We start from the raw sequence: 26,199 nt of genomic DNA, 5'->3' as shown, positions 1-26,199 counted from the left end.
ACCTTCAGGTTAACAAAGTTAAGCAGCTGTAATTCTGTTTATAAGACTTATTATTTTAAAGTGTTTTATCATTTCCACTATAAGCCAGATATGAGCAGTTAACCCTAGGCAGATTTGTTACATTCATTGCTGTCAACGCTATGTATAGCATTAGCTCTGTAATATTCTGAAACTGAAATGCTGTCTCAATGATTTTCCAAAGATTAATACAACCTACTTTCTCTCTCTCGCTCTAATTTACAATGAAAAAGAGTCAGATTTCTTTGTTGTTCATACTATATAGATTAATATGAACTGAGATAGTAAACTCTATATGCAGAGATAAGGAAACTATTTGGAAAACCAACCATTAAAACAACTGTTAGTTTCTACAGATACACTGTTTCTATATTTTTACTTCTAAACAGATTGGAAAAAGAAAGCAGCAATAACACTTAAAATCATAGTTTAATAAATCTGATAAAACAGTTTTGACATTCACATTCCAACAAATAAATCTGGAGTTGTATTAGATACCTTAAAGCAATTACAAAGTTGGAACATGCTTGGCAACTACCAAACGATGCTGAAATCTCAGAATCAGGTTTTTTTAGTTTCATTAATCTCAGATTGAGACAAGTAAATAAATATTTTGGTATCTTACAACATAAAGCTTTCTGTGTTGGTATCATATTTGGTTTATAAATGCAGCTTTGTGAAGACCAGGATTAATAACCTTACCTAATCCCAGGCCCATAAATTCTTCCCCTCCAGATGAATAGCCTTTAATGCTTCCTTCCCTTTCACGCCCAGAACCAGATAAATATCGAGTTTTCACTCCAGTTCCTATAAGTTGTGCTAGTTCCAGCTGGCTAATACATTTCAAGATCTTAAAAAAAAAAAAAAAAAAAAATTTAAACATTTTGGTTTCTGGATACCATCTTACTTTTATTCCTAACACTTCAAAGGTTCTCCAACCTTTAAAACAACTCTGACAACACGACCGGTTTTGATGTGGCTGAAACACCATTACTAATTTAATTGGAAATGAAGTTGAGTGATTCGCTCAAGATCACCAGCTGCCAAGAATCAGTGCAATACCCAAGGAAGTCAAGAACAAAAAACCCAACAGAATCCAGAAATCTAACTTGGATCTCTAAAAGAAAATCTTTGTATTACTTTGCATGGCATCAGCTTTCAATACTACGAACAGTTTGGGGTTCATCCCCCTTAACAGTTCACTGTCGCAGAGAGAAAAAAAAGATTGAATTGCAGCTACCACTGGCAGCAATGAAGTTTCAGTGTAAACCAGTGAAAATGCCAAAGTTGTGCCTTGCCATCAGCACAAAGTGGACCATCTCTTTCCCACTCCTCTGCTCCAACATCCCTTGGACTGACACATGCATTTGTAGGGGTGCATTATCAGCCAGGTCTAAAATAACCTGTCAGCTAGAATACTTCTCGGCTCATACCACCATGCAGCCAAAGAAGATAAAGCAGCAGGAACGCCCATTCTAGCAGTAGAATAGATTTACGTCAGATTAAAGACCTCCTGGAAGAGACGGTTTCAGAAAATACATATGATCCTGATAGCCTGTCTTTTTCTGTCCCCAATCAAGTTGCTCTGGCCCTACTTTCTCATGTGACTGTGCTGTAAAAGTTGCCAAACACTGGACAGAGAAGTTTAGAGCTGTGAGTTGGCTTATTTTTGTTTACGTGACCAACAACATAATAGGCTTTCTGCCTACAAAAGGCTAGAAATTATATAATTAAAAAAAATCCTACCAATTAACGCACTCGAATCCAAGTTTCAAGCAGAGTTCTGACAAACGCGGGGAGCTAAATACAGTTACTGAAGAGTGTGAAAGTAATAAGCACACTAGAAAAAAATCCTGCAAGTTTCCAAAGGCCATCGCAGCTGAACTATTTAAACCATTCAAGTTTTTACCTCATGCCAAGAGTTCCCAAGATAGTTGCCATCTGTGTGAGCGACCGTAATAAGCGTCTTAATGGTGTCTATGTTCTTCTGTTTCATTTCTGTAATGCTGGAACTGGCAGTCAACAAGGAAAAACGAGCAAGTGCCTGCACATAAGCATCTCGTTCAAGCTAGGAGGCAAAGAAACAAACCATGTAGTTAAAAGTTCCTCAACTAGAGGAGGCCACTTCCCTGGCACGTCTGCACAACTTCCTTTCCACTGTAGAGTTGGCAACTACATTTTGAGCGCTCTCCATCTGAAAGAGAGCAGTAGGCAAGCTCACAAACACACTTAATGAAGGCCGAGCAACGGAGGGGTATCAGTTTAAGAAAAGCTTGACAATATCGAGATCTCAAAACAAACTAAAGAAATGGTGAGGAATACCAGCTACTTTCATTTAGCCATTTCAAGAAGTTAGATGAGACAGCCTGTCCACAATTCTTCTCCTCCCTCCCAGAACCTATGCTGCCCTTAATGAGCTCCACGCGAGTTCTTATACAAACCTGCATTCCAAAGATACAGGCTATTCTAATTGCACAACGTATTCCTTCCAAACAAAGAGATGCAACTTCTGTGTCATCACAGTTCTGCAAACCAACACTGTAAGCTGCCAACAGTGGAGTCCATACAAGCTAAAGAAAGGAAGAAATCAAGTTTAGAAGTCTATAAAGCTTTTACCTCAAAGCACCAGGCAGACCAAATATATCAAAAAAATCCACCTGTTGCATTATCTAACTCTAGAGGGTCGTTTTCTACCTTTTCCAGCTTAAAATTATCGTAGCAATGAAGATACAAGGAGAATTTCACACACTCACTTTAAACATGGGTCTGACATGATCCAGATGAGTGGCACTAGTAAAAGGAGCCTTTGCGTGGCTCACTGCCTCCATGAGGGCTTTAGCTGTTTTGGCCATTTGCTCCATCTCCAAGTTGTACAACAACCTCCGCTGCTTCTCGTTAGCTACATCTAAGGGGAACACCACACAGTTGTGTTGGTTTTTTTTTTTTTTTTTTTAAATAGCAGATTCCATGCCTTAGCTCTGGATATTACAAATGTTAAATGAAGCTGTAAAAAAAATGAAGTCTAATAGTAAAATCTCCCAGACGCATTACAATTCAGAGGTTGTCACAGAACACAGACAAGACTCCAGCACTAAAATCCATACCCCAACTTAAGACTTTATTCTAAACAATATAACCAATTCAGCCATTTATTTATATGCCAGGTGCTAAGATCTGATCACAGGAAGTTAGAGGCATACTCTTTGTCACTCCTGTAAAAATGGACATAAGATGTTTCATTTTCTTAGGCTGAAGTCCTCGAAAGAAAACTAGCCATCACCAATCATATAAAGAAACAGTAACTTATTAATTTAATTATCCTTTAAAGGTTGCAACCTCACTTTTCAGGCGAATCAATTCTGTTCCTGTTCCGATCTAGGGAACTTGCAAACAGCACCTAAACCACTGAAAAGAGCACATGCTACAGATTCAGAATTCTCTAATTGGAAACAAAAGAATGCTGGGCATTCTGAGTAACAGCAGAGCACAATTAGAGACACTGGTTTCTGGTGTACACTACACAGAAGTTCGTGTTTGTTCTCGATGAGGAAAAGTGATTAAGTCATGACAAACTCTCCAATCTCTGCCTTTTTCAAACACTTTATCACAAGGTCTCCATGATTTATCAGCCTCTGAACTATGACATGCTATTGACAGGCAGGCATAAAATACAGTTGCATAGTACATAAAAGCAAGAAGTTAACCTACAAAGCAAGCGCCAACCATCTCCCTCACATTTCTGTTTTGAAAAAATCTACAGTTTCTACTGCCTCTCTGCAATGGTGCTGGATGAACTCACATAGCTATGTTTCCATCACAGAAACAGCATAATTAAATAATGACTGAGCCAGTTCCATTCCAGACAACTATATTAGTCATTATAAGTGTAACTTATGTATTGCACAGAGATGTTTGCAAAAAGCATCTGAATTTCACTATGCCACGCTGAAAGAAAGTTACTGCAATATTTCAGAGCACTGCGGTCTTTCAGTTTCTAGTTCCTCCTTACTTGGCTTACTACACTTGGTTGCAATTGCATATTCTTTTGTCTCTTTCATTGCAATTTTCTTTCCTTCTATTTCTTCATAGATGGTGGATAAATACTCCACTGGCAGGTCTTTACTGTCATTAATTCCTCGATTCATTTTAATGTATTGCTCCTTTGTCATTTTATTCTTTACCTGTAAAGGAGAATGGAAATTGGTATCAGATTTTGAATGCAAGTTTTAGAGAAGTCAGAACTTCAACAGGTGCTTGGTTTTTGGGTTTTTTTTTTTTTTTCTTAATATCTACCTGTGGACTGTGCAAGTCTGTAGTCAGCATTATAATAGAGTATGCCAGAACGTAGGCAGTGTCAGCACTAGCAAATAGAGTTTGCCTGAGGGGAAAAAAACAAAACAAAGCAAACAGGTTTTAGAGCCCTAATTCCTCAATCCATTAGCTCTAGTTCCACATACAGGAAAGAAATACCCAGGAGTGCTATACATTCAACCAAAAGAGCAGTAAAGCTTAAAATTAGCCTTTAGAAATGCATGAAGGCCCAAATATTTCACAATGCAAACGAAAAAGGGAAGAATACAAAAGCATCATCTTCACAAGATTGAGTACTAGGGAGGACTGGAATTTTCAAACTTATTCCCAAAAGATTATGCATTACCTTCCTCCGGGTCCTCTGACAAAAAGCTGAAGAACAGGCTACTCTTAATTCCCAAAGTTTCATAAAGAATTACACAAAACCAGACCCAGTGATGCACCAACTGGACTAACTGGGAACCAGTTAAGCCTGAATACCTAGCTACAAATCAATGCTAGCATGTTTACTGTATTAGAAATAATAGAAACATGGTCTACTTTGTGCCAGTGACATATTTATCTTTGTTAAATGACTAATGGTAGGCAAAAAAGTAGCATCTTACTAGCTACTTAAGCCATTCATTTTCAGTTTTCTCAGTTGCTACTGCTAGTTACTATTGTTTATATTTGACTGATCTAGATTTGATCAAAAAGAAGGAACAACCAAAACCTTACAGAATTTTAGCATATTCAGGGCCTCTCTCTTCCAAGAATTCCTTCCAACAAATATGTGGCATCTAATGAAACACCAGCAGTGGTATTGTGCAGTTTTGGATAGAAAAATAGAAGTTAAAAGTTGCCTCCAGGAAATTCTAGGAGAATACCATTTTGCCTGACTGCTGAAGAGGTTCAGCACAGATATAAGCAACAAGATCTGCTCAACAAATCTGTAGAGATACTCAAATTTTGCAGTATGAGGGGGGGTTACGCTTTATCCCTAAAGGCCATATACACACACACAAAAAAGCCACTCCTCAAGCACTTATCAAATACAAAGGTTTTGAATTACCGTTGATTGCATTCAATATATCTAGCAGCAAACTTCTCCATTAATCTATCAATCTTCTGGGCTTCACCTGGCAACCGGAAACCTTCCAGAAATATACGTAGAGCAGAGACAAAGTCTTTCCCACAGAAATCAAGTTGGTCTACATAGGCATACATCACTTCCTTGTTAAACTTGTTGCTTTCCCCAAGAAATTCCCCTACTTGAGTCTAAAAACACAAGAGACAGTTATGAGCGTCTAATCCAACTGACGGCTTCACAAGAAAGTTTATGGCACAAGGGTTGCACAGCAGTCAGTTTTGTAAGACTGATGTGCTTCACTGAGTAGGCAGAGCAAGTGTTAGAAAGACAGCATCTGAAAACTAAAACACATTCTTGCTTCCCTCACTCCCCCAAGTCGGTGCATGTATTACTCTACAGTTAAAGAAAGCCGCATTGTGCCGACTTTCTCCACAGTGGAGGATGCTTTGCCACTGCAGTACGCGACACTCCTTTGCTGGCAACGTATTGCTAACGTAGACATAGATAAAGTGTATGTTCCCATGTATGAGAAATCCTTCCAGCACCTTCTTGTAAACACAGCTATTTTAACCAAAAAGCTTGAGGCAGCAATTAAATAGAAGTCAGAATGGGAGTTGAAGTAACTTCATTAGAACCCTTACACTTTTTAGTCCCTATTTCATTAATAGATAACAAGAGAGAATGCCTAGACTTCAGAGGGTAGGGGAGGAGAAGAGAAGGCCAAGAGTATTTCTTTAGAAGCATCATTAACTATTTTGTTGCATGTAGTCTTACAGAACAGAGGCGTTCTTCCTGATGCAGAAATTGTGCAATGTCCTCTGCCGTAGCGCCAAGCATTCCCTGTTCCTGTAGATACTGTATTCCTCTTTTTGGTTTTTTATTAAACCTACTCGGACAAAACATAGTCGGAAGTGAGACATACAACTGAAGATATAATTGCCAATAAAATTTTGGTTTAGAACGGCTCTGTAAAACTAAAGATTCTGTGCTGTAGTTCTATGTCACTTTTTAAAAGTCAGAAGGTCAAAGAACATGATATAACTGTATTAACTATATCATACCCTAGGCTATATCTTATAAGATATATTCAGCTGCTGATAAGCTTTGAAGTTACCTCCTAAGAAATTCAGACTGTTAAATAATAAAATACTAAAACTTGAGATTTGCCATGAAATCTTAAAAAAAAGTTGTTGTTCAAAACCTTTTATAGCCTTTACAGACAAATATTTATTTTCGAGTTAATGAAACGTTAGTCAAGTATTGCCACACAACTGTTTCATTCTCCAAACCTTATTTTACTAAAAAGGCAACAAATAGTCCAAGAGGTAGAAGACAACATTAAGCCTGCCTGCTCACATCAGTTTCTGTCTAGGTATACACACTTTCCTCTCTGCGGCTGAACGAGCACAAAGGAAATCTGTGAAACTACCCCTTCATCTCCAGCCAAAGATTTTATGGAATTCCCTTTAACTACAGCAATCTACAATGTCAGTTTTTGACAACAGCAAGCATCTTAGGCAGTAAGTTTAATTTCAGTGTCCCTACAAGTATGACTGCACAAGAATTGTAAAAACCAATATGGTTGCATACATCATTTTTGCTAGTGAACTTATTTTCTTGTCCTATTGGACTTACAGCTCTATCCCATGTTCAATTATTTCTTTTTGTTGCTTGATGACTTCAAACTGCTCAGGGTCATCTGGGACAGCAGTCTGGGTACCAACACTTCCAACTCCTGACGACACAGTGGAATCCAAGGAACTTACGCTACTTCGTCTTCCTCCACTCTCAAGGCATTTACCTTCACTTATTTCCTGTTCAGCTGGTTTATACGAACCTATTTATAAAGAGCGAGACTTACATTGCCCTGTTCGGTCAAACAAACTTTTAGCCAAAAGAACTTTCAGTAGAAGCTTCTAAAGAGACAATCTTCTTATTCTATCAGGTGTACTTTTTAGCAGTCTGTCCTCTGTGAGCATGTTATATGGAGGCAATTCTAAAATAATCCAAACTAAAGAACAGCAGCAGCAACTACAGAGACACATTCTTCCACTTAAATCTAGTGACTGCAAGATTTGTCACATCTCTTGATCAGCATAAATCAGCTTTTACATTATTGATGATGACTGGATAAAACTCTTTAAAAACAGAACACAGATATTTGAACCAGACACTTAGAGTGAGTTATTGCAACAGCATTAACAACCATATGTAAAACTCTTCATTTGCATAAACAAATCTTCATATAAAAACCCAGCATATCTAACCCAGCATATCTATATCTGAGTATATCTAAACAGTAGATATATACAGGGATCAACGAAATAAACTAGTCTTCCATAGAGAAGCAATCTTACCTAAGGTAGCCTGATGATTGGGGTTCACGTAAAGGTCTTTGCTCCATTCTACCATACATTTTAAAATAGAAACCAAACATTCAAGTCCTTTTTTCCTCAGGCTTAGTTCCTGAAAGACAATACACTTTGCTTTACCATACAGATAAATTACCAAGTTCAGTGACAAAATAAAGGGCACGCTACCTTGCTCTCCCTTTCAGTAAAGCTACATATACGTTCAAGTTTTCAGGAGGCATTCCATCACATTATTTAAACCTTAATAAGTTCACTAGTTAGGAGATCGTCTGATTGTACAAAAGCGAACTCCTGCTCCTTGACTGTTTAGGTTGAATACATGCAGGCTAGAAAGAATCACAGCTTTTGGTGAAGAAGCACCTCTATTACTCTGCATAAAACAGTTTAGACTGATACCAGCTACGTTCCAGCTACTTCAAGTGGATCATCTATTGACAGCTGATGACTACAACCAAGGGGTGACATACAACAAACCCCAAATGCAACCTCAACCCTTTTTTTTTTTTTTAAATGAATTATTATGAACATCTAAGCAAGTTTCTAGAGTCAGATGTCTCCATAAGCAAGACTCACTACCTTAGTCATATAGTAAACAATTCTACTCAAACACCGAAACAAAGGTCTTTAGGTATTCCATTCTCTAGTCAAAACCATATAGAAAAATGAAGCAAGTATTTATGTAGTTCTGACCAAAGGAGTGAGGTGCACTCACTTCCAATACCAAGCCTAGCAATGAGTTCACTTCACAGCACTGAAAGATCTGTGCGGGACTGGAAAAAAAAAAAAACAAACTGCTGAAGGACAGGGTCAAAAAATAGGTAACATTAATAGGTTACACACAATGTGAACCCCAGGAAGTGCCAGTAATGATGAGACACTGATATTTATTAAAATTTTTTAAAAAGTACGTTATCTGCAAAGCTGTTATTCTTACTTGCAAAGGTGTCATTCCCAACTCGTGTCCGCTTCGTCCCTGTGCGATTTTAGACAAATCATTTACAAGGCGTTCAAATATATTAGCAGCATTTAAATCACAGTCATAGTTAACATAAATATCCACCACGCACTGGGCATCTTGAAAATAAGAGAAAGTAGGAGTATTAAAATTCAGTGTAATAGCATCTTATAAAAGGAAATCACCTAGTTGGAGCAGGCAGTGGGGGTGAATCCAGATATTTAACCAGATATCCTAGCTATGGGATCAAATTCATTTTTTCCACATTTAAACACAGCACATCTCAAAAATAACTTTCTTCAGCTTCCAAAGAAAAGGGCAACTTTCTACAACAGTGAAAATACCTGCACAAATTCTAGTTAAAGTCTGAATCACCATCCATTTGTGTTCAAAAGAGCTTGAAGAGGTCTCTAGAATATTCAGGAAGATCTCTTTGAAGAACACCTGCAAAATAAATGAGGTAAAGGACCTGATGTCTGCAGCTTTCTGAGAGATTTTAGAACTAGGTTAACTGCACAGATTCATTTCTATTTAGTAATTTCTCAAATAGTATCTATCTCTCATATATTGTAATTTTAAGACAATAGTACACCGGTTTACTCAGCAAACAAAACTAAGCCATTAATTTTTAGGTTACAGTTGGCTTTGTATCATTGAACTATTTTGATTTAGGAACTAGAGCATCATACAAGTCATAGTTAAAAACCTCTTACCTCAATCTGCATTTTCAAATGGGTCTTAAAATTTGAGAGCAGCGTGAGAAAGATGGCAAGAGAGAGCTCAAATACATCAGGAACAGAAGAGACTCCATTTTTAGACAATGCTACACAAAGATATTGCTTGATTGCATTGATGAACATTTCATGTGTCCTGAAAACTGGACCAGCATTCTGCAATACTGAGAGAAGAAGCTGGAGAGACACTATCTTAGAACGCAATTCATGGGATCTAGAAGAAATTCAATATGAAGATTTTCATTACACCTCTGAGTGCACATACTTGTATTCAGCATAAGTACTTTAGTATTTCTTCCATGTCAAGAAGAAATGACTTCTATTTTTATCTATTTCAAGCAGGCAATCAGCCTGCAAGCCATGCTAGACCATCTTAATTTGGAGATGTCCAGGAAGATTATCATCTTGGAATAGGATAACAGATGCTCATAACTACGAAGAAGCTTTTTTTTAAGCTTCATAAATGCTGTAGTCAAGTTGACTTCAACTGATAAGATTCATAAGCCCATTATACCAAAAATTCCTCAAGTATTAGATTTTTAATTATTTGAAGCAAGCTTTTATTCTAGAATCATCAACCTAACTGGAACAGGGGAATTCCAAACCCCTGTTCTGTATAAAACAGCTGCACAACTGTGCTTCCTCTGCCTCTAAAAGCTACCTGGAGAAGACAACATAATAAATAGTCTCATTACTTGGGATCTGGTGGTCCATCACCAAGGGGTTTCATGGAGAGCTTGCACAGCGACCTGAACACAAGAAAGGCATCCTTTTGAAGAACGTGGGAGAATTTGGCAGCAGCTTGATATCCAGGTACATCTGTTTCCTAGCAAGCAAGAATCACAATATTAAAGCCCCAGTAGGGCAAAAGAGCACAGCAATTAGGAAGATTTCACAGCTCCTCAGAGAATCAGTCAGATTAAAGAACAATACACTTGCCAAAATTTAAACCAGACCTAAACAGGAATACAAGTAACAGATCTTTTCTTAGTATTGACTGACTCCCCTCCCACTCCAAAGTGGGAAAATACAATTAACAATCAATTTCAAAGCAGTTATTTTCAACATGTACTTAAACTGAATTTGCTGCTTCTTTCCCAAACCTGAGCAGGACTTAATGCATTAAAAGCTTGTTTCTTCCCTCCAAAATCCCACTGAATTAGTTGGCATAATAAAAGACTTCCCTCTCCTTACGCATACACTAACATCCAGTGAAGTTATTTACCAAATTATCAGTGGAGGAAACAGATTGTCTGTCATCTGGAATCCCATTTGTTTGTACATTTTCATTACTAGAGCCAGAAAGAGCAGTATCTGCGGTCTCTAATGCAGGAAGAGCCTCAACTGTTTCTATTACATGCTTTTGTTCAGCCACTGAAAGGGAAAAAGAAGAATAATTGAATTCATCTGTAGGCCCTTTAAAAAAAAAAAAATCACATGATATTTGTGAAGCTCTACAACTGAGTGGGATAGAGGCAGCACTGGTAGATTAGAGGGCGTTTCTTAGCCATCAACAAAGGAAGTATTCCCATGAGGCAGTGAAAGCCCGTTCTTACTACCTTAGTAAAGCATTCTTGACAAGACGCTTAGTAATGGAAAAAATAAGTTCTTCACTTTTATAAACACGGGAGTATGCGTCAGGCATTACACAAACACACTTTATTTCAGAAGATTTCAATACCTTTCACAGCCGATTTGACCACATCTTCCAAGATGCCTTTAACCATTTCCTTTCCTCCATCAGTTGTTTCCTCTGATGAAACACACAAAAAGATAGTTCGTACTTTATGCTTTTGTTTAGTAAGAAGAGAGAAAGGGGAAGCAGGTAGAAGGGTTAAAAAAATGTAGATTTCCTTTAGTTGTTCCCCTTTAAAGCCATTTCCAAGAATTTCATCCAAAAATACTTTGATGTTATTTCTACAGTTTAAATCAAAGCACTTATATTTTACTGCAGTAAATTTGTCATTTGTATTTATGACTTTTTGCAAAGTTTTCATTTTGGAACATCTTGTGTTCTTAATTTGGATATAGTGCATGCTTATTGTAATGTCTTTATAACACACACTATTTTCTACCTCAGGACTTCAATTACCCCAAAGTAATTTTGGCACTTGTAAGTGTACCACGGCTATTCTCTCTGCTCTCCTTCCCTTTTATCAACCTAACATAATCAAGTCAAATTCCAGTATAATTCTATATACGAAAGATATATACTTTTACTAAAATTCTAGGGCAAATATGAATTTTTCTTCAATGGTTATACTGTCTAAGGATGCCTGCGAGTCTGAATAGCTACCACGAAGATGTGAACATGTTTTAAGCCAATAGCCCCTACCATTCCTCCCCAAAATAGCATAAAAGAGCATTTTGCAGTAGAAACATCATACTTGAAGATGGACACAATATATTCTTGTTCACCTGACACTGGAGGAATCAGATCTTGCTCTGACTTCAGGTCTCCGTTTTCTGTCCTCTCAGGCTCACCATTAGTTAATTCTACGGATACAGGAGTAGCAGCTTTGCCTTCCTGATAGCTGTGCTTTAAATGACCAGTCTTTGGAGACCTTGTCACCATTTGACTCACAGGAGACTGGGATTTCTGTTGACTTGTTTTTTCCACTTCTCTGGCCTCTTGTATCTTGAAAAACCAATACGATAAAGTTAATCTGGGGCAGAAAACATAAGGGAAACAGATGCCTGTGATGACTGATGTTCTTTACAAATTCAAGTGCTAACAAGAAAGGGACAATGAAGATACATTCATTTAGCCAGGCTGATTAGAAAGATTTGCTTCTAGTTTAGCTACGCTGGAAATAAGTTTATTTTAAAAGCATCCCATCATTTGTTTATACACAGCTGTTTGTCAGAAACTACAGTGTCAAACCTTGTTATCAGCAGTAAGCCTCATTTTATTTTTAATTAGTCTATAGGGTTCAGTATGCTTCACTGCAGGATTCCGCAGATTCTTTTAAATAACAGATCAATAGGTACTCAGCTACAATGACATAGACACATAAGAAATATTGTGTTCATTTGTCAAGCTTAAATATTTGAGATGAGCAAAAGCAATAGCTACATACAGCTTGATTTTCCATCCGTGTAAAAATGACATTTAGCATCTGTGTAAGGGTAGCTTTGGCAGTCGTCTGATTAATGAGATTTTTACTGGCCAGATAGATGTTGTAACAGGTTCTAACAGTCTGCAAAATTGTTCCTTCATGAATTTCTATATACGGAGATGTTACTGCAGTAAGGAGAGCCTGAAAGAGTACATAAAACAGTAAGACAAACATGTTGGTCTTCCATAATAAGCTGTGGCTTTGTTATGAAACACATGCATCTGTTTAAAAGATTTTATAAGGAACTTCTAGTTCTTCGAAAGAACTTTTCAGATCAGAGAAAGTTTATCCGAACTTTGATATCGGTATTCTCTCCTGAGCTGCTAAAAGAAAAGGAACACATCACAACTACTTTTCCTTTGAGGGAGATATTTCACCTCCAAACTACTAACAGTTATTTTATTCTAGAGTTTCCGTTCTGTGAAAGGGCCATTTGGCCTAAGCTTCCATCAAATTAAATTTCTATAATGTTCATTAACTTCTAGTAGCTACATTTGCCCGAGTAGGTTCCAGAATCAGAACACACACTTCTGGTAGCACTGTGATTTGCTGATAACATATACTGCAGATCTTGAGAAAAATAGATATGAGAGCAAACAGGCTAGAGCACTGGTCCACAACACTGCATCACAGTTACAGAGCCTTCAATTGAAGTTTTCTTGAGATTATTGTATATTAGCTTGAGGGCTGACAGTATTTCATCAGTCTCCCGACCATAGGCATCACTAGCCTAGAAGATGAACAGTGCTGTTGATCAAGCAGTCCTATTTTTACAAGATAATGTTTCCAGACCACGGCTCATCCCAGAATGAAGGACAAGTTTATAAGCTATACCCACATGCTCTGTTTCAGCAGGAGAAAATACATTCCATGTACCAACTTAGATGCTGTGAAAGCTTCTCTAAATTCAATGATACATCTCACTGTGTAGGAGATGGAGAAATCGGGCCCCAAGTAGCGCTTCACATGCAATTTTGTTTCAGCCACAAAATTAGAGACAGAAAAAAACATTGAAAATACACCAAAATACCTTAATTATTTGCAGTTGTACTCCTTCATCTGTTTGAGGACCCTGAAAACAATTGCAAATTGTTTCAACTATTCGGTCAATCAGTCGTTTTCCAGGCGCTCCGCTGTCTGGAGCGTTGCCAGTGATATGCCCATATGCAATGAGTTTCTAGGTAGAAAGAATACAAGTTAATCAGTCATATACTGTTAAGTAAAACACAGTTCAGTGCAGCATGAAGAGAAGGTTTTAGACTGCATACCTCACTTAGCCATTTATAACAAAGATTTAACACCATCAGAAGTCTGGCTATCACATGCTTGGACTGTTCACACATCTAGACAAAACAGGTTAAGAGCTGCACACACTTTTGCCACCTAGACGATTTCTTCCTACTGCAACCAGACCACATTTTTATTGTCAGTCTTCGTACCTACTCACAACAAAGAGGTTCTGCTCAAGTAATTAGCTGAGATGAAGTTGAATTTGTTTTTTCCTCTAAGAAGGGGGAAAAAGGTAGAAAGATTCTGGAGTCTGATCTGCCATCACATTACCACTACAAGGAAGACCATGGTAAATACTCCTTTAGAGTTGCATGAAACATCTTTATAGGACAGCATAAGCATCCAAAACCTGCAATGAATATGCTCGTTTCATTCCAAAACAAATCACACGCGTTTCTCACTGTGACAAGACCCGCTTTCAGCCAAGTCTGATAACTTATTTTCAACAGTTTACGCATGGAAGTACGCATAGCGTTTACGCCAAGCATATACAGGTGTGCAAATAATTTCACTTCTTCATTCGAAGAAAGCCAAGAGCATGTAAGAATGTTGTAACTGCATGTTTCCCCATTTCACTCTGTCCAAGTTTAACCAGAATACCTACCTGTAAGCAATCCAGTGAAGTACTGACAATGCGTGGAGACTTTGACTGGCAGGCCAGCTCAAACGGAAGGAAATACTTATCTGCTTCAATGAAGTTTGCTTTTGGTGGAGCAGCAGTGCCTTCTCTAGGTCAGGAGAAGAGTTATTATTTTCCTAAACATGTATATCACAAACTGCACTGCCTCCTTTTTCAAATTAAAAGCTGAATGTACATAGCAGCATCAAATTTAACACAAATTCCTCTTATGTATGCTTTTAAAAGAAAGCGGTACTTTCTTCTAAAATCGTACAAAAACAGCTTCACATTTTCTTATATTGCACCTGACCTTCTTCATATATTCAAGTTACTTCTTCCCCCACTACAGTCCAGCACTGTCTGACTCCCTGAAACACAGGGGAACTCCTACACAGATAAGGATAAACTTATCTAAACTAGGCCTGCACGAACAATATTAAGCAAAGAAACAGATTTTGAGACTCTGTTTTTAATCATAGCACAGCGCTACAAAGCATTAAAAAAATTGGTTTTTTACATAATATTTAAATTGGTATTCTTGATCTAGGTAGGTAAGAGAGCATGCTAACAAACATAATATATTGCTCTTTAATATAGCCTGATAGGAAATCATAAGTCTAGCAACAGAAAGGAAGTGGAGAAAAAAAAAAAAAGAGCACCTTTTAGAAGTTTTGCAATTATCCATAATGAAATTTAGCGGCAGTTACGGCTTGAGTACACAGAGCCACAAACGTTATGTAATTAGAACCCATGGGCCATATCATGTGTTTTGGCAGGAAAGGTGGGTCACTGCGTTTTCAAAAGCTCACTGCCATAACTTGATATACTACCACACTAACTAACTTGCCATTGTGTGATATAGTTCACAGCAATTAGTAGCTTACCTTTGCTTTTCCAGCTCTGTTTTTATTTCATCTGGAAGAAAAAAAATAGAAGAACTGAAGACACCTGCCACCCAACACAATTATCAATAACACAAATATGAAAAATGTAATAAAGCAAAGTTTTTCAAATCAGAAGTCTTGCACTTCAGTATTTGCTATTCCTTTCCTGCAACATCTTCAGCTTCCTAAACCAGAGATCAAAGGTAACTCTCCCATTTACCGAAAGGCGCACCAACTTCTTCATCTTCTGTTTTTCTCCAAATATTCTTAACAAAAAGATACATACTATACCTATGCTTTCTAAAGGTAATTTTTATTCAAGAGTAAGTTCACACGCAGAAAGCTCAAATTTGAAGAAGTCTGCAAGCCACTTCCCAAACCATTTAATTCAAAGCATCAGATATTCCTGTTACAGCTTGTTAGCCTGCCCATGTTAAACCTTGCAATATGGCAGTAGCTGAACAAACTCACTCCCACTCAGAGATAAGGCATGTCAAACGCATGCTGTCATCTTGCCAGCAGGTTCCCCCTCCCCGCTTTTTCCTTCTTTCGAAAGCTTTCACTTTGGGGGAGATTTTCAGAATACTCAACACAAACTTGTTTCTTAGCCATTTCCATTGCACACCAGGATGTACACCACAGACCAGCACTGCACTACGCTGGACGCAGCGCAAGCACACGCCGAACACTCACAAAAGTAATAAAAATAGCAAGGCTGCACAGCTACAACTGCTTTTAACACCATACAGATTCCTGTGTCCATCTCACCTTATCTCACTCCTCCTGCAAAATAACATACCCCAAAAAACTTCTTTCAATTACAAAGTTAGGAGAACCAGAAACTCCTAACATCTCATTCACTCAATACTTGTTCTCCACAGCTCCTGGAGTAGCACCACGTTTTGGACCAGATACGCAGAGCCCAGATGACTTCAGTATTACCGTGAACCTCAATAGTTTCCTCCGTCTCAGAAACAGTAATATACAAAGGACAGTAATAGACAAGGATTGAAACAAATACATATTATAGGTTTTTACACAGTTCTTTTATCCAAAGAACGTTGCAAGGATTAATCCTTGCAGAACATGCCCATTTTGTAGCGTTCCTGTCCCTATTTTACAGGCAAAAAGGGACGAAGAGGGAGAAACCTGTATAACTACAAGCTGTGAGTGACAAGCTACATCTAGGCCTGGGACTTCCTACTCTGTCTGCTGTCATCTCACATTAATGAAGGCCAACATGCTCAGCAGTGGGCAAAGAGAAGCGACACGGCATCTATTAGTAAGACGTGATGTGACAAGAACTGAGGGAACACTATGCAACCTGTACGTAACTAAAGCAGACAACAGCAAAGTTAAGGTAGTTACAGACTCGCAATATGTCATGGCTTTGTTTAGAAATCCCCCATTTTCCAAGTCAAACAAAAGCAGAGTAAGCCTGAAATAACCTGTTCATTATTACTTACAGAAAACACTACAGATCAGTCATAGTTTATGCCTATCCCTTGCCATTTCTCAGCTCATGAGCTATATCCATCCCAGCTGCTTAAGGCATTTTTGTTTACACTTACCTTTCCCACTAAACTGAGCTCACAGATGCATAAAAGTTTTAAAAGGTTCATGTGTCTCGTTGCTCCCTCCTTCCCCACTGTTGTAGCAGATACCATACTGGAGTCACATGCTATTTGAAGGCGGGGGGGGGGGGGAAGCGTTCTTTGCTGCTTTGTGTAGTACTGACAAGAAAAACAGCCATAGTAACTACCTTGTTCCAGAGGATTTGAAGCTCAAAACCCACAGACCCTGGAGTCGTCTAGGAACCGTCAGTCCACCACACTTCTGCAGTGAGGCTCACCCAAGTTCTTTGGATTTCGGTTCTTGCACGTCCAGTTGCACTAGGCACAAATCCTTGTTTTCCAAGCACTGAGCAGGTAAGGTTTCATCATCAACTCTTGGATTTTATCTGATTCATAGAATACTTCAAGTATGTAGTTTAAACACGCATTGACTTGCATAAAAAGATTGTTCAAGGGGGAAAAAAAAAATTTTCAGGACCAAGAAAAAGATCATCTAAATTCTAACCTTGACTGTTATCAACTATAGAAAAAGCTTAGACCATTTAATGAACTATTCTACTGGTTTCATCTTTTTTAAAATGGAGGAACTACTAGTGTATTTATTTCTTGTTATGATTGTTTACAGATTTTGTTTGTTTTATTTATTCCCTTCTCTCTTGACAAATTTACAAACCAATTAGAGCGGTACTCATGAAACCTGAGCTACACAACAGCTTCACAACACAATCTCCCGAGGCAGGAGACTCAAGCCCCGTATCAAGAGAAGACAGACCGATGCCTAAGTACAAGCATACATTTCCATTTCTGTTGCATATAATCACAGAACATTACTATTAAGAGCCCAAGATTATGAGCTTTTCCAGGAAAAGCCCAGCCCAAGACAGTAACACTGTGCCACAAAAGCTGGCCACTACTTGGAAAACACTGGAGGGAAATTCTCACGAGCGCTCCACCTCCTCGCATGCAGCCCAACAACAACCTCGGGACGGGACAGAAGGGCCTCCGTTAGTCAGCCCTCTCAACTGGAACAGAAGATGACAGATATTACAACTGAACTTTAACGTCTCCAGTAATGAATACGAGACACATGGAGCAGTTCCTCACTTAACAGAAGTTTACAAAATGAGACCATTTTCACTTCCCAGTCTTACACAAGTCACCTGCAAGGCAATGAGCAAGTGGTACAGAACAGCCCGCCCCCCCGCCCCCCCCAAAACACACACACGCTTGGGATTGTGGAGATAGAGAAGATTTAGCAGCTCTGTTAAGGCACAAATCTAGTTTCGTCATGCCCTACTATTTCAGGGTCAGGAGGGTCAACAGAATGGAGGCCACTGACTGATTTTCATGGCTCATCAAGAAATAATCAAGGCTTCAGGTGCCAAATAGACAGACAACACAAACCTTAACACAGCACCGCTTCTTGGATCCTCGTTTTCTTCATTCCAATATCCAGGCAGTTTAATCAATGACAGCGCTAGTCAGAAGTTCAGTTAAGCAAAATTTTAATTCAAACCTTCTTGATTTTTTTTAATGATTTTCCCATCTCCAACAGCACATTATGATCCACAGAACTACTAAGAGTAACACCTGCTAAGGATCTGATTTGTTCTGTTGTATTCACATGTCATTAGAATGGCGCATTACTGTTGCGTACAGGACCTGGTTGCTTAACACACAGCTTTCTGGGCACACTTCTAACGTCCAGAATGGTGCGTCCTGCCTCCAGGTCTCAGCAAAGAGAGGCCTATTTTAGCTATAGTCACAACCCCATGAATAGCAGGATGCCAGGCTCATCAGCAATAATACAGTTGATGCTGATATTTCAGACACCCTGTAGAACCAGTTTACAGTTTACCAGTTTTTAAATGGCTGCAGGAATGCAACATTCTCTGAACTAGGCTTATTTTTCAATTCAGGAAGAATGCCTGAGCTACAGTCAAGTGGTTGTCCTTGCACTAAAAATGACCATTTTTCTAGTTTGGAAAAAGAGAACTGTTTCGACCACTGCTTTGGTCAAGCTAGACTAGACCTTTTGAATTCTCACAAGTATTTCTATAGCATAAGAAATATAATGCTATTTTATGTATAGAAGAGTTGCTGCAAATTCTTTCCCAATATCAGATCAATAAAATGAATACTCTGAGATGCCAAGGTGGGGGGGGGGGGGGGCACACACAAAACAAACAGCCCCTCCCACACACACACCATACTTGATACATTAGCTCACTAAGGGCTTTCCTCCTTCAGGGGCTTCCTTGCCCCTACTCCTGTCCAGCTCCCATTCTTCCTCAGCAGTGGCCACTTCCTGAACTGTGGAGAGGCCCAACTTTCTCCATCTCTCAGTAGAAACTGACACCTGTGTTAGTTTTAGTGTCAAGTGGTCTGGTCACCCTATCACCCAACGCTTGTCTCAGCTCATCCAGTTGAATTTTGGCATCTTCTTTCCCATAGGCACCCAACTGGTGACAGAAAGAAAACTGACAGCCATACACACCATCTCCATTACCATCTTCATTCCACCATACTATCTGGCAGAAGATGATCAATTTTTTCCATCTTAAAAATTCCTCACCTCAAAATTCAGTCATCTTTTTTGCATTTTTTTTCCTAAACAAACCACACACTCACTTTTTCAAGCTACAGCAATATTAAACAATGAGTCTACCCAAGAAAAGAAGTTACTATGTAAAATTTGACACTGTACAAAAAAACAAGTTTCATTTTTAGGCTATGTTATTGTCAGCTACAGAAATACTCACTTCCAAGTTCAGGGAGTAATCAAGTAACGCTATTTTTACAAATTTCTACATCTGCTCAAAAGAATTTGTCTCTTCTTGAAACAGGTCACCTTCTCCCCCACCCCAAGTATTTACTAATAAAGCAGTGCAGCAAAGAGTTTTAGATGTAAACGTCATGGAGATTTTAGCCTTAAACAGACACAATCAGACCTTTCTCATGTTCTTTAATAGCGTAATGATATCTCTTCTGATAGATACATGAGGTTCTGCACTGGCAAAATATATAATAGATTCCCATATTAGAGCAACAACAGTTTCACTCTCAGAAATCCGTTGTAAGTTCAAAAAATAAAACCCCACCAACGTCTGACCAAGTTTCCCATAATTTCATTATATGAAGGGTTTTCCAAAGCAGTATAAAAAGGTCTGCATCACAATAGTATTTTAACAAGTAACGTTGGCAGGAAGAAATAAACAAATGGACAAAAACAGGGTACAGGCATGCCTCTGCTACTTGTTGCATCAAAATGGTTTGGAAATCTCCACATTTGAAGTGCTCTTTTGGTGGTTTGACCACCAAAAGTGAATGAAACTGAAATTGTTGCCTAACTGAAGTCTGCATTACCATAAACAGCTTGCCAAGCCCCAGGCAGGCACGGCCAGCTTCCAGAAACCTACTGCCACTATCATTCTTCTGTTCCACGCACAGGAATAAGGGAAGGGGTGCAGCTCAAGTCCCTTCCACAGCTGGAGAACACAGACAGAATTTGGGTCAACTTCTGGCCCAGAACAGCGCTGGACCCTTGCTCCGTGCTTTTGGTATTAGAGTTCCCTGGTACTGCCAAGGACAGAACCTACAGGTAGAGATCACATCTACTTCAATCAGCAGTACGCTCTTCAACTCTGGATGGTCTGCGTCCTGTCCACCATGCATCAGGCCTTTTAGCATGCATACCAAGCAACACAACTGGAATAACCAGCAAGGCCATGCAGCGATTTCTTCCCCAGCTTCTGCTGTGGAAAGAAGTATACAGCAGTACGCAGCTTATACCGAAAGTAGCTACTGCTCCACAACAGATGGATGGTTGAAGTTTGCTTGTACTTAAAACTATCTACTAAACTGAAGGACATAATTGCTCGCCTGCAATGAGATGCATCCTGTGTTAATGAACAGTCAAGTTCATCTCAGTGGAAGCAAACTAGTTTCTCTGTTGAGAATGGCCTGGTGCCTGCTAGCACAAGGACACGAGCAATGTCTTTCCACAGCTGGTCAGAAAACTCAAGAACACTGCCAATACAAACACACGGGAAGCAGCAAGAGTTTCCCCCCCCTCCCTTGCATTGCCTAATTCCAAGTTACCTTAAACTTAATCAGAGAGTCATCTATATTTATTGATTCTATCGAGCTACCAAAAAAAAAAAAAACCCTTTAGAGGAAGCTGCTACAGTGAAGTAAGATCTTCTCCCGTTTGCACCAGTATTCTCAAAACATGTTAGTCAAGAGGCTTCAGCAGACTAAGAAAAGCAAGCTGTTTTCAGACACCGGTCATTTATTCCAAAAGACTTCTTAAACACTCATCTATATTCCTAGAATGAAGGCAAGGCTTAAAAGATGTTTTCATTCATTAACAAGTTAATTCAACAAATTATGTTGTTTACAAAGGTCACAAATAGATATACTTGGAAGTTCCTAGGCAAAGAAGGTCACAGAACCAGGCTGGCTGCATAGCACGTCACTAAAAAGTCCTAACAGGAGAAGACCAAATAGTTTGCATGAGACACCCAAGCGTACAATTAGCATTACACCAACATGAACTGCTGTAATACATATTGTCTGTAGTCCACTGTGACTTCTTCAGGATAGAGACTACATCAGTAGATTTAATAAGAACCACATGCCTCTAGAGCTTCACATAAATGCTTATTAATCAACTATTTATATACAGTACACTGGCTGTCTGTTGAAAGCCAGTTTTCCTAAAAAACCACAGTTCTTTATAGCAGAGCAGAACAGCTTCTCTGTTGAAAAACTCCATTTCTCCCAGTCTCTCCTGGGGTTTACTGGTACAAAGAATACAGGATACAACTATTACACCTACTGATGAAGCAAGAGACTGAATGAAGGGATCCATTCAAGCTCTGCTTACTCAACATTAACACGGAATGTTTCAAGTGAGGGGGAGGAAAGAGCAGAAGTGGTAACACAGCCAGTTTCTGTACAAATCCCTTTCCAACGACAGATACCTAATGTTGCTTCGGGCCACCAGTGTGAGCTAACAAGCCCCGTACAGTTCAGGGAGTGAATAAGCTCTACTTTCCTTTGACCCTTCCCCTGTTTAAGTCCTATTTGAGCCTATGATACTTCTCATTTCTACAAAGTCACGAAGCTATTTTGCAGCCGAAAATAGCAGACTATCGGTCTAGTAACAGGTATATTATTGGGAGAGAAAGAGGAGGAGCATAGAAGCAGTTTAAAATTAGAATCAAAGAATACTCATTTTTTCCTGGATAAGAATGACAGTAATTTTCAGTGGTACTTCACTTAAGTAGTCTCAACATTTGACTAACATTTTCTTTTATGTGCATTGTTCATTTCTTTTACATAAGAGCATCATTCCCACAATTAGAAGTATATTCATCAATCCCACAGGAAATAAGTTCAGCTTTGATCACTGAATACTTTTATAACTGGTTAAAGCTTTTCCGATACCACTGAGTTTTCTTCACTACAGGTGAACACTCTGGCATAAAACAAAGCAAAGAATATAGTCAAAGAGTAATTTTAAGGTAGGTGTAGTTAACAGAAACAGTACTGTGGTAATGCTACTGCAGAAATGAAATAACTGCAGGTTAGTTTAAATTAGCTGGTTGCAGAATACACCAGTTCCTCTGTATTTAAAATAAGAATGCATCACAGACTGTCTCCTATATAGACAGATGCACCATTTACATATGGCCCATGCCTTTTGCTGACTGCTTTATTAATGGTATAATACCTCAAAGCTCCATTAAAGAGACCTTTGTATAAATACAACAGTACAGCAAATGGAATTCTGTAAGAGATGGAAAAGGATTATTCTGAATTATGACACTTGAAAAAGAGGAGTGGGAAATCAACATCTGACAGATACTGTTACCAGTTACATAAAATTAACCTTACACTTCTCTCAAACTGAATTAATTTTACTCAAAGTGATTAAAAGATAATTGAACTTTATAATTACTAAAAACTTTGAAGCTTCTTTCTTCGATAACAGTTTGTGCAGATTAAGAAGTTTAGCCTGAATTCCTCAGACTGCAAATAATGTTCTTCCCACGTTCCTTGGCATATTTACTATAGCATAGGCTTGATAATTAACCTAACACTTAAATTTAAAGAAGTCAGTTTTATTTAACTTAAGTTAATTAAGCCTATACCTTAGGTTAAATAAAACTTTTTTCAGTTGAGTAGGATCTCATTCTACACAAAATAAGGTTTGAAAAAAACACACGTATAGATAAAAGGGACTGCACTTATGTTGACTGCTTAAAATGATGCAACAACATTCACCAAATGTAACAGAGATCCTGTAGCACAGTAATCAGGGCCCTTCTTGAGCAGGGCAGTTGGGCAACAGAAAGTTATCTATTCATGCTGACCTCTGCTTTACTCCAGCAAATAACGCTTTTTAAAGCGAGATTAGGTAAAATTTAGGTCATTTCTATCACTAGCATTACAGAACCTCAAATTCTTTGTACCTTAAAATATACAGAGACAAAACAGTTACAATCCAAAAAGCACTAAGTGGTGGTTACTGCACAACCACCCCCAAAATCATTATCTTTGTTACACTAGTTAAATAAAAGTGTTCGTTAGTAATCTTCCAAAAGGTTCCCCTTCTCACCCTCTAAATGTATTTATTTACATAGCAGAAAAACAGGTTCCCAGTCCTCTAAATGGGTTGAGAAGTGGGTTTTTTTTGTTGTTTTGTTTGGTTGGTTTTTGCACAAAGCAGGGGGAAGAAGTTCAGGAAAAAAGAAGGAAGCAGGGGGGAAAAAAAATAAGATAACTGCTGTGGTGCACGTGTACAATATCATTGCTAACACTGTCAACTTTGAAAAGAAAAAGCAAAAAAAAAAAAAAGGCACCCCCCCACACTTCTTTCTGGATATACCTTCCCTGGATATACCATTGCCACAGCTAACTCCTGTGCATTTCTTCAAGGTAAGGACCGTAGCAATGGTGGTAGCGGAAGGTGCTATTTTTCCAGCCTGCTTTCAGAGGGCATTTGACAGGACTTGCATCTACCCAGGTCCTTCGCATACACAACCAGTATTTTCTTCTGTTCCACTTCTGCCTACTAACACAGCAAACCCTCTCAAAACAAAAGCAGAACATTAGCGCAAAGCAACCAACACCTAACAGAGTTGCCGCGTAAATCCTTCACCGCCGAAGCAAGGCCCTAACGCTCTGCGGCTGGAGAAGCTGCACGACTTCAGCCACTTCGTTCCCCGCCGTTCTCCACCCTGCGCTTCCAGCACCTGCCCGGGCAGAGCTCCGCGGCGGCGGGCCGGGCCTGCCCGCTGCGCGCCGCTCCGCTCCGCCCTGCCTGCCCGGCGGCGGCACCTCCGGCGGCGCGGGGCGGGCGGGCTGGGCAGGCAGCCCCGGCCCGCGACCGCTCGGCAAGGCCAGGGCTCTGGGCAGCGCGGTGCCCCGTTAAAGCGGCGGCACTCCGCGCCTCAGCGGCGGCTGCGGGGCGCCCAGCGCGGCCGGCGGGCTCCCCCGCGGAGCTGGGGCCGGCGGGCGGCGCGGCGCGGCGCGGCCCGGCCCGGGCGGACTCACCCAGCGCCACCTGGCAGGCTCTGCGCAGCTGCCCGTGCGGCGGCCGCTTCGCCTCCCTCTCGGCCAGGATCTTCTCCAGCGCCCGCGACACGAACATGCTCTTGGTGCGCGTGTCCTGCTCGCGGGCCGCCGGCGGCACGGCCGCCGCCGGCTGCATGGCCGCCGCCCCGGGCTCGGGGCTGCCGCCGCCGCCGCTCAGAGGCTCCGGCCGCGCCGCGGCCCCATGACGCGGAAGAGACGCGGCTCCCTCAGCGGCGGCCCCCGCGCCAGCGCCACGGCGCCGCCATATTGGCGCCGTCACGTGACACGGGCATGTCCCCTCCCCTGCCCCGCCGCCCGCCATGGCGTGACCTCTGACCCCTGCCGAGGCGGCAGCGGGCAGAGCGGGCGGCGCGGCGCGGCCCGGCGCGGAGGGCTTTGAGGCGCCGTGCGGGGGCCCCGTGCGGCCCTGCGGCTGGCACATAAAAGCGCCCGAGAGCGCGGTCGGCCTGTGCTCTGGGTAGTCCTGCCTGAGCCGGCGGCCGCGTTGCAGCTTGTCTGGTTAGAAATGGAAGAACGCCCAACGTACATAACACCAGCGCGGCTGCGGGCCGCTGCTGGCCTTACCGAGCGCTTACTGCTGTGCGCGCAGCCGTGCCCCTCCCGCAGCCGGCACCTGCCCGGCCCTGCCGGCTCTCTGAGAACATAGGTGGCTCTGAAGCAGTACACGCTGCTTGGTCTCGTCTTTTAAAAAAAACTGGTTCCTGTCTTGTCCCTGCACGTCTGTCAGGGCAAAAAATTACAAGCTTCCTTGCTATCATTTAAAATTGTTAAGTGGACATTGGCCTCTTGGGTCTCCGGTAATAATTTCAATACCGATAATAAAGACTTAGAGGTGCAATGACTATTGCAATTATTTATATTGATTACTGAAAGGGAGGACACATTAATAAAATACTCTTTGTTTTATAATGCTCTTAATCTACACACCTCAACACTTGCATTATCACCGTTGCCTTTCACAGAGTGAGTCGTGTAAAAGAGGCAATGAGAAACTACACGCTCAAAAGACCTGGACAAAGTCATACATTGGAGAAGAACCACTGAGAACTGTCCGAGGAATTCAGTCTCCTTTTCTAAGCCTATGCCCACTTGCTTATTCTGTCTTCATCTTTCGGCCTACGCAGCAGGAAGACCTTTACGTTCAAAATCAAATTTTGGTGTCTTTGATAGCCAGTATTACATATGCAGATAGTCTCTGGAGATAATTTATTCCTTTGACACCCTTCTTCAGAAAACTGCAGCCATCCCTGGAATGCAGTGATCTCCTCTGTGTCGCTCCGCACTGTTCTTAATCAGATTAAGAATACACTGTCTAATTCAGATTACAGGAGCACATTAGGTTGTCTAGATTGTCATTTTATGTCCTTATTTCCCAATCAGCAGGACTCCTGCTCTTATCTTTTAAAATGTCATTAATGGATTTTTAATGCCAAGTTGCCAAGATTCGCAAGTTTTATCCTAAAAACCACTTACAGTGCTCCAAGTCCAAACACCTGTGCAAAGCATTAGGTTAGTATTATTTCACAGGTAGTATAGGCAGAGGTTTATGTGGACTGGTTCACAGAGAGCTGAGGACTCCACTCACATTGAAAAATAGGAGTCAGAAGAAAAAGAAATCAGACGTTACTAACAAGGATGGATAAGAAGTG

At 40.3% G+C, this 26,199-nt stretch overlaps 1 protein-coding gene across 1 annotated transcript in view; it reads right to left on the bottom strand.

Annotated features, from left to right (window-relative positions):
• The window catches only part of ARFGEF2 (ARF guanine nucleotide exchange factor 2), a 36,935-nt gene extending 12,170 nt beyond the window's left edge, over nucleotides 1–24,765 (bottom strand). The window contains exons 1-22 of the mRNA XM_068912118.1: nucleotides 24,509–24,765; nucleotides 15,372–15,402; nucleotides 14,473–14,596; nucleotides 13,609–13,755; nucleotides 12,540–12,719; nucleotides 11,878–12,097; nucleotides 11,141–11,212; nucleotides 10,685–10,833; nucleotides 10,155–10,285; nucleotides 9,439–9,673; nucleotides 9,070–9,169; nucleotides 8,705–8,844; nucleotides 7,756–7,864; nucleotides 7,034–7,235; nucleotides 6,173–6,284; nucleotides 5,381–5,586; nucleotides 4,312–4,396; nucleotides 4,028–4,199; nucleotides 2,772–2,923; nucleotides 2,460–2,588; nucleotides 1,928–2,086; nucleotides 721–868 (exon numbers count right to left, since the gene is read on the bottom strand). Of these exons, the coding sequence (XP_068768219.1) occupies nucleotides 721–868; nucleotides 1,928–2,086; nucleotides 2,460–2,588; nucleotides 2,772–2,923; nucleotides 4,028–4,199; nucleotides 4,312–4,396; nucleotides 5,381–5,586; nucleotides 6,173–6,284; nucleotides 7,034–7,235; nucleotides 7,756–7,864; nucleotides 8,705–8,844; nucleotides 9,070–9,169; nucleotides 9,439–9,673; nucleotides 10,155–10,285; nucleotides 10,685–10,833; nucleotides 11,141–11,212; nucleotides 11,878–12,097; nucleotides 12,540–12,719; nucleotides 13,609–13,755; nucleotides 14,473–14,596; nucleotides 15,372–15,402; nucleotides 24,509–24,665 (3,160 nt within the window). The 5' untranslated portion in view covers nucleotides 24,666–24,765. The remainder of the gene's footprint in view (nucleotides 1–720; nucleotides 869–1,927; nucleotides 2,087–2,459; nucleotides 2,589–2,771; nucleotides 2,924–4,027; nucleotides 4,200–4,311; nucleotides 4,397–5,380; nucleotides 5,587–6,172; nucleotides 6,285–7,033; nucleotides 7,236–7,755; nucleotides 7,865–8,704; nucleotides 8,845–9,069; nucleotides 9,170–9,438; nucleotides 9,674–10,154; nucleotides 10,286–10,684; nucleotides 10,834–11,140; nucleotides 11,213–11,877; nucleotides 12,098–12,539; nucleotides 12,720–13,608; nucleotides 13,756–14,472; nucleotides 14,597–15,371; nucleotides 15,403–24,508) is intronic.
• Between the last annotated feature and the right edge of the window lie 1,434 nt (nucleotides 24,766–26,199).

Source organism: Struthio camelus, chromosome 18 (genome assembly GCF_040807025.1).
Source record: "Struthio camelus isolate bStrCam1 chromosome 18, bStrCam1.hap1, whole genome shotgun sequence".
In the NCBI taxonomy this organism is placed as follows: domain Eukaryota; kingdom Metazoa; phylum Chordata; class Aves; order Struthioniformes; family Struthionidae; genus Struthio; species Struthio camelus.
This window is presented reverse-complemented; position numbering and strand designations above follow the sequence as displayed.